The sequence below is a fragment of the Ostrinia nubilalis genome, chromosome 25 (assembly GCF_963855985.1).
Source record: "Ostrinia nubilalis chromosome 25, ilOstNubi1.1, whole genome shotgun sequence".
In the NCBI taxonomy this organism is placed as follows: domain Eukaryota; kingdom Metazoa; phylum Arthropoda; class Insecta; order Lepidoptera; family Crambidae; genus Ostrinia; species Ostrinia nubilalis.
In genome coordinates, this window is record NC_087112.1 from 10,583,227 (window position 1) to 10,594,222 (window position 10,996).

The 10,996-nt window shown below is 39.0% G+C and overlaps 1 protein-coding gene across 4 annotated transcripts; it reads right to left on the reverse strand.

Annotated features, from left to right (window-relative positions):
- Window positions 1-683: 683 nt before the first annotated feature.
- Window positions 684-10,765, reverse strand: LOC135084291 (uncharacterized). 4 transcript variants are annotated; one of them, XM_063979098.1, is made up of 7 exons: window positions 10,645-10,765; window positions 7,459-7,758; window positions 6,006-6,059; window positions 3,662-3,824; window positions 2,594-2,831; window positions 1,834-1,903; window positions 973-1,060 (listed from the first exon to the last, which is right to left on the reverse strand). In XM_063979098.1, exons 1-6 carry the CDS (start codon window positions 10,714-10,716, stop codon window positions 1,843-1,845), a joined length of 888 nt encoding a protein of 295 aa, XP_063835168.1. In that variant the 5' UTR covers window positions 10,717-10,765; the 3' UTR covers window positions 973-1,060; window positions 1,834-1,842. The 4 variants fall into 4 exon arrangements, with proteins under 4 accessions (XP_063835166.1, XP_063835165.1, XP_063835167.1 ...); XM_063979096.1 differs by lacking the exon at window positions 1,834-1,903 and having other exon boundaries at window positions 684-1,060; window positions 6,036-6,059; XM_063979095.1 differs by lacking the exon at window positions 1,834-1,903 and having other exon boundaries at window positions 684-1,060.
- Between the last annotated feature and the right edge of the window lie 231 nt (window positions 10,766-10,996).

Consider the following 10,996-nt stretch of genomic DNA (forward strand, 5'->3'; position numbering starts at 1 on the left):
AACATGGCGAGTCACAATAACACACTGACACATTTATTTACTTTGCACTATGTTCGTATTTGTTTTTTTGGCCTACCCTACAAATTAAAATAAAAATTACTTTACTGACTTCCTTTTTCACGTTAAGCTTTTCATAGGTGGCGCCATGTCTTATTTGTATTGGATTCGTAACGGTGCGGTGATTCTTTACTTATCCACAACTTTTGCTTGGATTTTAATTATAAATAACAAAAATCTAGTTGTCACAAATCACACTGTGCTAATTGATTTTGCACTTGGCTCGTATTTGAGTAAGATCTTTCCTACCTTACAAATAAAATTAAAAAAAATGAAGACTCTTTTATCACGCAAAGCTTCTCACAGATGGCGCCAGCAGCGGTTGTGATGCTTTGCTATTTGTATTGGATTGTTTTTTCTGTGGCTATTTATTATGCAAAACTTTTGCTTGGATTTAAATTATAAATAACAGAAATCTAGTCACAAAACACTAAAATGCACTTTTCACTTGGTTCATATTCGAGTCAAGTGATCTTTCGGCCTACCTTACGAATAAAAAAAAATTGACTTCTTTTTTGTTCACGCAAACTTATCACAGGTGGCGCCAGCGACGGTTATTTATGATATACTCGTATGTATTAGATTCGTTTTACTTGGCTTTTTTAAAATTATAAATAAGACAAATCTAAGTAATTAAATTAATTTATTGGTAACAATGGTAAATACAAGTTCTATCAATGGCACGTATTAGTATCTCGTAACATGTAAATGCAGGATGGTACAAAGGATCTTCTAAAAATAATCTCATCATTAATTTCGATATTAGTACTGATTTACTGTGGTTACATTATATTTCGATAGAACCGTGTTCTTGGCCGGGTCGTCAGGGTCAGCTGTGCCCTTGGCTTCATTGCCAAGTGTTGTGGAGACTTGGCGAGGGTTTGTTTACTTGGACCGGGGCTTGACCAGTCGGGAGGCGGGAGGGGCAAACTTGGCGAAGCCCTGCTGATCGAAAACTGGTAGAAGATCGCGGACTCGAGCTGATACAGTGCCTCCTGTGACTCTGGAAGGAGAATAATACGCATTGGCATTCATCATCATCATTTCAGCCACAGGATTCACTGCTGAACATAGGCCTCCCCCAATGACTTCCACATCGCATGGTTGATAGCGGTCTGCATCCAGCGCCTTCCTGCTAACTTTATCAGGTCGTCAGTCCACATCGCGGGTGGACGTCCCATGCAGCATTAGCATTGGTTGTAACTATTGCAACCCGATCGAGGTAACTGCGCACCTGGCAGCCGTGACGTCACTTCGACGCTCTGGTACGGACGGGACGAACGCGGTGAGGTGTGCGGGTGAGTGCGAGGAAGTCGCAATCCTACGAGGTGCGCAGTTAGCTGGATTGGATTATATGTGCCTGCTGAGAGATGTGATTTCTATAGTCTGGTCCGTGAGCACGTAGAATTTTGTCCAATGACCCCAAGCTACCCATCCTTATCGCTCGCGGGTAATTATGTTGCTGTCGCGCTCGCACACTCACTGCGGGCACATGAGTAAAGAAACTGCGGGCGCCCGTCGCACAGTCGCGACAGCAATATAATTACGCGCGTGCGATAAGGATGGGTAGCTTGGGGTCATTGGACAAAATTCTACATGCTCACAGACCGGGCTTTAGCTACATCACGCAAAATGGTTTCCACTTTAGTTCCATCTTTCTCTGTGGCAAAAAAACTGTTAGTGGCGTTTAGTGGGTATTTTGGTGTATTCAACTTTACCCATAGCATACACTTCTCACACATATTAGATAGGTAGCAAAGATTTAGTTTTACCTACCTATTGATATTACTTTTTGGGTTTAAACGGTGTTGGTTTCGCATCCACTCTGTCTTTGTATAATAACCACCTGTAATTTAACTTAAGATAAAACCTATTTCAAAGAGTATGCACACATTAATTTGAAACCCAAACAAATCAAGAATTTTTACAGTCATCTTGGTTAACTTGGCATTTTCTGGGTAGCTTTGAATTGATTTCATGTAGGTAGTAGCTACTAATGTATTATTTTTTTAATGCTACCAGAGTAAATACAAATGAGTAGGTCATCTTCAAAATTCGGTCGAATATTGTCCACGTCACAAAATACGGAGAGGATTCAACCCTACAACTCGATCGAGTTAACTGCGTACCTCGCTGGAATGTGGCTCTTCCTCGCACTCACCCGCGTTCGCCCCGTCCATGCCAGAGCGTCGATGTGACGTCACGGCTGCCAGGTGCGCAGTTAACTCGATCGGTTTGTACGACATTATGATCCGGTAGTGACAACTAGGCAATGTTGTAGACACCATCGGACTAATCGTTGTCAATCCTTGAAGGTGAGTTAGCTAAAGTCTGGTCGCCGAGCACGTAAAATTTTGTCCAATGACCCCAAGTTACCTATCCTCGCGCTCGCACACTCACTGCTGCCGCCCGTCGCACAGTCGCGACAGCAATAATTACGCGCGAGCGATAAGGATAGCTTGGGGTCATTGGACAAAATTCTACGTGCTCGGCGACCAGATTATAGAGGGGTTGTAGTTATCTTTTAAACACATACCTGCTCGGTTTAATAAGCTTAGCGGCCTGCGCCGGAGTCGCCAGCTCCGTAGGAAAGTACGTAGCCCCGTAGAAGTCGAGTCCGTTCTGCAACAGGATGTTAGCCTCCTCTATGTTGGCCAGGGTCACGCGGATGACGCTGCTGGCCTCCTTGGGCACCATGCTGCTGACCAATTCCCCGTCTATGGTGGTCAGCGCGCGGGGAGGAGTTTTCTCCATGGGCTTGGGGGTGGAGGTTCCTGGAGGTAAAGTAAGCATGTGAATACCTAAAAGCTGTCTACATACCTTAAGGATATAACTGGGACCGGTTAGTTTCTTGAGCAGTAAGTATATCAAAACCTACGGCAATTATCATCATGATTTCAGCCATAGGACGTCTACTGCTGAACATAGGCCTCCCCCAATGCTTTCCATTGTTGATCGATTGGTAGCGACCTGCGTCCAGCGCTTCCCTGCTACCTTTATGATGTCGTCGGTCCACCTTGTGGGTTTTCAAAGGCAATAGGAACTGGTATTCTTCCGAACAAAATGATGACTAGAGACATGGACAAAGATGCTCCAGTATCTTCCATCACTTCTCAGCGCGAGCTGAAATTGTCCCCATGTGGTTATAGGGTATGGTCACGATGGTGCTATAGGAATAGCGCCTAGAATCTATTTTCATGGCCTCACATGAGTTTGGCCAATTCGATGACAACTTTTCCAAGGAGCCTATACCTGGCTGTTCAGGTTGCTCCAAGGTGCTGGACCAACATGTTGGGCCAAAGTATCATGTATGGTCACATTTACCTAGAACAATAGTAGACCAAATTTTCCAAATTCCTAAGGAATCTAAATATATTAACTCAAAGGTGACTGACTGACTGACATAGTGATCTATTGATCAACGCACAGCCCAAACCACTGGACAGATCGGGCTGAAATTTGCCATGCAGATAGATATTAAGACGTAGGCATCCGCTAAGAAAGGATTTTACGAAACTCCAGCCCTAAAGGGGGTAAAACGGGATCCCTCGCGTACGAAGTTGAGGGCGGCCGCTAGTTCTAAATAATTCTAAAGATTCCTCACCAGTATTCCCTTCCCTGGGAGAACCGGTGAAGTGTAGACGCACCACTTCGACCACGGAGGTGAACTTGTAGAGAGCGTGGCGCACGTCCTCCTCAGGCACCTCGTCGGGGACGTCGTACACATACACGGTGAAAGTCTTCTGCGGCCGACACGGGATGGCGATCTGGAAATAAGAGGTGGTTCGTAATGGCGAACAACGTGGTGGAAATGATGATGATGTTTTGAAATGTAGGTACGAACACTGGAGCTGATTACAGCTGGAATGTTTCTAAAAAGCCCGGTCTGTGAGCACGTAGAATTTTGTCCAATGACCCCAAGTTACCCATCCTTATCGCTCGCGAGCAATTATATTGCTGTCGCGACTGTGCGACGGGCGGGCGCCCGTCGCACAGTCGCGACAGCAGTGAGTGTGCGAGCGCGACAGCAACATAATTACGCGCGAGCGATAAGGATGGGTAGCTTGGGGTCATTGGTCAAAATTCTACGTGCACGCAGACCAGAATTATACAATTAAATAATTTAAAATTTGATTATGATAAAGGGCTGAATGATTCTACTTGAAAAAGAATGACAGGAATATACACTACTGTTAACCCTACAGTGGTCGCGTGGATTACACCCGTAATCCACTCGTGCAAATTGTCGAATATTTTGAAATCGGTCAACGTGATCGTTTTGATACTTCGTGTACTTTAAGTTGCATAGTCGAAGATCACACTTAATGACGTGTGAGCGCCAGGTCGCTTGTGGATGTGTCGCAGGAGCCCCGTAAATGCCAATGGTCTACCCGTGTAATCCGCGCGACCAATTACGTAAGTATTTTTTAAGTTACCTTTTTTACTTAATGTGTTTGTTTTTGCATTATTAGTGTAAATTAATGCTTTGTAATAAATAATTACGGCATAGGTATGTATTTACATTTGTGTTTTCAATAAAATCATTATATTTCAGATAAAAATCATGAACAATAGACAAAAAACACAAATTGCGGAATGGCTAGAAGTAATTGACAATGAAAGCGTATCTTCTAGCGACTCTTCGGTTTCTGATGAAGAAGTGCACATTATTCCACAAGGGAACAAGTTTCTCAGACCAGTGATTAGCCATCTAACTCAGAACCATCACAGCGGAGTTTTTTAGGTCGCTACTTTGACTGCGGAAGAAAGCGAAATAAAAGTTCTGGAAATACTTGTAATTCGTGCAACAAATTTATTTGTCCTTAGGGGTCATCCATAAAGTACGTCACAGGTAAAGAGGGGGGGAGGGGGTTGACAAAGTGTGACATGGTGTGACAAGGGGTGGGAGGGGTCCTAAGTTTCGTGACATCACATTTCAATTGTTTGAAATATTTGATATAATGTTGATTTCATTAAAAAAAGTACTTAATTTAAATGGAAATAAAACTAATTTCGGAACTGCTGTTAATTTAATAATTTTTCGATGTGAAATTGCAAAACATGTGACGTCACACTAGGGAGGGGGGGGTCTCAGAAATGTGACCACCTGTGACAAGGACGGAGGGGGGGTCAAAAAATCATGAAATTCATGTGACGTACTTTATGGATGGCCCCTTATCATTCCATGATGGCCTGTATCTCTTTTTCAAAACATAATTAATAAATAAGTGCAATTAGTACTAAATAATTTCTGAACTGCCACAGTTGACATTTTCTTGATGAAAAATGATGATTTTTATGTTTTGGTTAATTTATAAAAACTGAGAAGAACTGCTCGTTTCTTTGTTTGATTATTTCATTAACTAATACATAACAATAAATATAAAAAATAAAGAAACATATTTTTATAAAGCGATGTCTTCTTTTTTTACTCTATAAAATGGCTTACGCATGTAATCCACGCGACCATTTACGTAATATTTTAGAGCGCGACCACCGTAGGGTTAATGCTGATGAAGACATAAATAAAACTACTAGGGAATATAAAATAGTTCATAATGAAATAGAATAGAGTTCTTCAAGGAATATCAAGCAAAATACGTAGCTAAAGCCAGTAAAAATGATATCAGCCTGTTTCGTAACACCACGATGCAAAGCTAACATAAAAGAAAGAAAAAACTAAATAATAAGCATAATACTAATGTTATTCAATACATAGACAACATTAAAGAAACAAATTAAAACAGAAACCAAACATACATGAGAAATAATGATCTAAAGCGGAAAAATACATAAATAATAAGTTATACACAGATAAGCACTCAGAAGGGCGAAGAGATGAAGATGAGAAAGGTGAAGAAAATGATGTCAGAAACAGAAAAAACACTAGAAAACACAAAACAATCACAAACAAAATCAGCGATGATAAAAAACTGTTAAATACTGGCCATCTGTGTATCAATGTACGATGTCCATACCCAATCTGCATAAACTTGGAAAATCTGGAAAAAATAATCGAGTTCGGAAAAAAGAAGGCTGGTTCATAAAAGAGAAAGTCTGTGGACTTTTTTTAGTGTGTAAGTAGTTAATTTTACTACTTCAATATTATTAATATCCACGTCTGCACTGCTGTCTACAAGATAATTTAGACTTAACAAAATGCATAATAGAACACTAATAGGTACCTATCAAGATTCGCTCAGTTCTTGGAAAGAGCTTAATATCGGAATCAACTGTGAAAACTAGCTCTTTAGTTATTTATAAATTAGGAACCTCGTCGTTTCTTGAAATATTGTTGTTTAAAAAGGCTTTATGTGTGATACACAAATCGATTACTATCGCCGCAAATGCGAAAAAATGAAGGAGTCAATTTTGAAAAGCAATATACATAGCTGGGCATTAACTCGTTAATCCGTTAATCGTTAATTAACGAAGTTAACATTTCTATTAACGGATTAACTTTTAAGTTAACTTTAAAAAATGTTAACGGACTCGTTAACTTCCGTTAAATTATCCTAAGTCCGTTAATCGTTAATCCAGTGCCTACTATTTACCAAAAAGATACAGCAGGCACGCTGAAAAACGCTAGAAAAACGCGTTTTGACAAGTACGTTCGGGCTTCCAGAACCCAAAACAACAGTTTTAGTAACCAGATCACTAACGAGACTTGTTAGTAGGTATGTGTGGGACAACTCTTGCAATTGAATTTAGGACCAGTTTTCCTCAACCGATTGAGCTGAAAGTACGATGACAATGCAATGTTATGGTACCATGGAGCTGATCTGATGATGGAGTCATGAGGTGGCCATAGGAACTCCTAAATGAAACGGCGGCATCGCATCGAATTTGGGTTCGTTGGATTTGTCTTTTCGAATGGAGTCAGGAGGTGGCCATAGGAATTCCTAAACGAAACGGTGGAAACTTATCGAGTTTGGGTTTGCTGGATTTGTCTTTTCGAGCATTTTGGTGCTAAATTGTATTGTAATTGAACCAAGGCTCTGAGATTGAGATACTATTAAAAAGTGTAAAATAAAATTATAATATTTTTTTTTTTTTAAAACAAGCTTTTATTCTGAAATGCAGTTGTACTAAAACTAAAAAAATAATTGTACTTAAGCAAGGTTCAAATAATTTCGAAAGCTTGTAGCGCATAAAAGAGGAATAAATTTCATGCGCGATGCAAGCTTTCGAAATGATTTGAACCTTGCATACAATTATTTTTTTCGTTTTATTATCATGTGTTAACGGATTAACGATTAACGTTAACTTGCGTTAAATCTTGCGAAATGTAACGTTTTAACGTTTAACGAAGTTAATTTTTTTATTAACGGTTTAACGATTAACGAAGTTAACTATTTGATTAACGGTGCCCAGCTATGGCAATATACCAGCACCAATTACCTTCCTATAGAACCTTGATCCCGTCACTTTGTGGAATCCCTTCTTGAAGACCATCTGGTAGTCGTCCACGCTTGAGAACTTGAAGAGGATCCCAGTAGCCGTCTTGGTGAGAGAGAAGCAGCCTTTGAACTCCATCTTCTCGCAGATAGCGGAGGCCTTCTCCATGCTGAGCCCGTGAGAGGGAGTGAGGAGGAACGCGCCCTTCGTGAGGAAGTGTTCGGAGTCCGATATGTCGGACTCGCTCTCTCCGCCCTTCATGAGAGTGTGAATCTGTTCTTTCCACATGTACGAGTCTGACATCTGGGGAATAGGGTTTGAGATTAGATTCTGAAGTAATTAATTTAATAAAAATATAGAACTATCTTTGAAAAAATACTGCGCGTAAAATCATAGTAAAATGAAATTGTAAAAGCTGTGTATAATAGTAAAGTTGCTCTCTTTATTTTAGCTTGATACGTTTTGATCAAAGAAAAAGTTTGGTCCTAAGAGAAGAACATAGGCTGGGTAATTATGGATTGCATCGACTTATCATAACCCTGGAGTGAAACGTAAATCTTTATCACGCAATCCTCGACTTTGTCCCCCCTGCTCAAAAGCTGTCCCCGAATCATCTTTGTCATTGGACAATCAAGTTGATTCAAGTCCTAATGATACTTTGGAATAGAATTTAGGACCTCTGGATTGGGAAAGTTTAATTCTCTAACCACTAGAACACGGAGAATTTATAAGTAAACGATGAAGGTGTAATATCACCTCCTATATCAAAAAGCAGCTTATAACACAAACATACAATGACCCTCTTAATAATAAACATTACCTCCATCATAACATCACAAAAGCTTATTGAATGAACCAGAAAAAGGCGAATCTAAATACAATAGAAGTCAAAGTCGGCTGTAATGGCGCACGCGTGTTCGCGCTCGGCTGCGCACGCGCCTCGATTAAAGCATTGTTCTTTCTTACGACTTCCTGCTGAAAAATGCTACGCCCTTCTGTTGGGCAATAAGTTTGTTGTTTGGAACATTTCAGTAAATATTCTCAGATACAAAACTAATTGGAGACCTAACATAAACCTTCTCAAAAATCGGACACATTAATAATACTATGAGCAAAAGCTCATTTAGCTGTCATGGAATTGTTTTAATATAAAGATGGGACTTAATTAATTACCAAAATCCATAGGTTGCTAAGAATTTATGGGGCAAGGCAAATTACAAAGCTTTGAAGTTTAGAGAAAAATTAAAGACGTGTTTAAATAAAATAGGAACAAATCTTGAGAAAACGAGCCATCTTCATCATGATGAATAACTGCCTTCAAAATAGTATCAGGTAGAAATGGAGAAGATTTAAGTAATCAAGTAACCTATGCATTTCTCCAATATTATTTAAAGTGATCTTTAAAACTTAATTTGAAAATCCATCCGCATTAATTCCCATCTTTATTACTGTAATTGTTTATCCTTAATTAGGTCAATAAAATGTCTATAGTCATCCATAAACGCCTCCTCATCTGTGGGTGGACAGACCACAGTGATCATCAATTGTCATTAGTTTCCCAGGACCATGTTTGGAGCAAATGGCCAGTAATTGGTTAATACATCTCTGATAGATCCAAGGTCTTCTCATTGTTGCAATCAGTGGTTTTGGGCAAAACACTATTAAACAATAAAAATAATGGCGGTCCAGTTGTATGGCGGCATTTGATGACCAATTTTTGATTCGGTTGCGGCTTCTTTGGATGATTGGTTTATGATCTTCTGACTGATCAGACAATGTACAGTCTTAATTATTTGGACAATGGATATTCTTGAGATTGATTGGTTGGAGTAACTTACATACGTTGGGATTGGAAACGAGAGGAAGAATTTATCCACGTGTAGTTCTTAAAAGAGCCCTCCATTTTAGGAGTATAAATAACTAGTGGTTATGAATTTTAATTGTAATGTTAAATGAAGGTATAGGTTTAATTTCGATTTTAGACTTCAAAAAAATTATAGAGTTCTTTAACACTTTATTTTGAAGTGTGTTTTGATTTTTACACAATGTGGATCAACTAAACACGCACGTGTGAAAGAAAGGTTTAATAAAATCAATCAAAAATTTACCACTGACCATCATTATTGAATTTCAATAAAATACTCAACTTTAATTAAATCATTTGCTTAGTGCCCGTTTTCAAATCAATCCCTAAAAAGTGACGCCTATGAAAACTAAATTCCTGTTGTGTTACCATAGGGGTCATTATTAAAAAAATAGGGATTGATGGTGAAAAGGGCATAGGATATTTAAGTATTAACTTGCCTAATGTTGAATTAGTTACAACATTTTTATTTCAAAATAACGCGACATCAAAAAACGTGAAAAACGACAGTAATTCTTGATCATGCACAGCATACCTGACCATTGTTGAAAAACAATATGATATTTTCTGAGAGACAAAGACGATCATTTACACAAACGAGACGCATATTACGACATTCATTGGCTTGGCTGAAAGCTCGCGAAAGTTATGAGATTAACTGAAGTTTATGAACCGACTAAAGAACTACAGTTTATGATAAAACAGCTCGTCAAAGGTGTAATAAAATTATTTTGATGCGAAATTTCAATACAAAATTGTTATTAGAAGTTTTTGTTTAATTTCATGGTTTTCTTTCCCTACTTTTAAATTGATACTCGTAAGTGAAACTTTTGATCGCGTCTTATTGGTATGGAATTTTGCTAGGTGTCTACCTATTACAATCATTTTTGTTCCACCATTGTAAATTTTTTACGTAATAGGTTAACATTAAAGATATCCAGGATATTTTATCTTTAAAAATATTCATTTTTGGTACCATCCAAAAGTTAATCTTACAAATTCAAGCTTTTACTGCATAAGGAACACGAAATGTGATGTCTTCAAATTGAGCTTTGTTCTTAATTTTTCTAAATAATAATATGACATGTAGTTTTTTATTGTTACACATTTTAGACACAATGAAATAAGTTTTCACAAAAATACTGCTTAACCGCCCACTTTCTTCAAAAATGAATTACCCATAACCTGCAATATTTTCAAACGATTTCGAAAGCACTGAACTTGGAGACTTACAGGCACTCTCTTCAGGATTTTTTCAGAGAATATAAGTCTAAAAAAACATACCTGCCCCCAGCCCATCACAACACAGAATCCTCAATCCTCACCTGCCTCTTGTCGCTCTTGGTGTCCTCTTGGCGAGCCTGGTCGTTGTCAGATGCGCCCTCCGCTAAGGACATGGTATACTGGCACCGGCGGTCGATTGCCGCGGGTTTTCGTTCGCGACTGGTGCCAAGCGAGCCGTGGAGACGCGCCTTCTTGACTCCGGAACGAGGGTGGGATGGAGTCGAAGTGGAGATTTTATTTTTTGACTGATGTCGTTTTTGGATTTTTTTGTTAGACGATCGCAGTTCTCTCTAGTTCTAAAAGCAAAGCTTTTACCAGATTACTGCTATAATGATAACACATTTCAATGAAAGATAAAAAATTAAGCACTCACAAATAGCAATGCACACAATA

Coding starts and splice junctions, on each gene's coding strand:
- LOC135084291 (XM_063979095.1), bottom strand. CDS start 10,716: ATGTCCTTAGCGGAGGGCGCATCTGACAACGACCAGGCTCGCCAAGAG. Junction 3,825..6,005: donor CGTACATTGATACACAGATG/GCCAGTATTTAA, acceptor TCTTATTTCCAG/ATCGCCATCCCGTGTCGGCC. Junction 1,061..2,593: donor AAGCTTATTAAACCGAGCAG/GTATGTGTTTAA, acceptor TTCTCCTTCCAG/AGTCACAGGAGGCACTGTAT.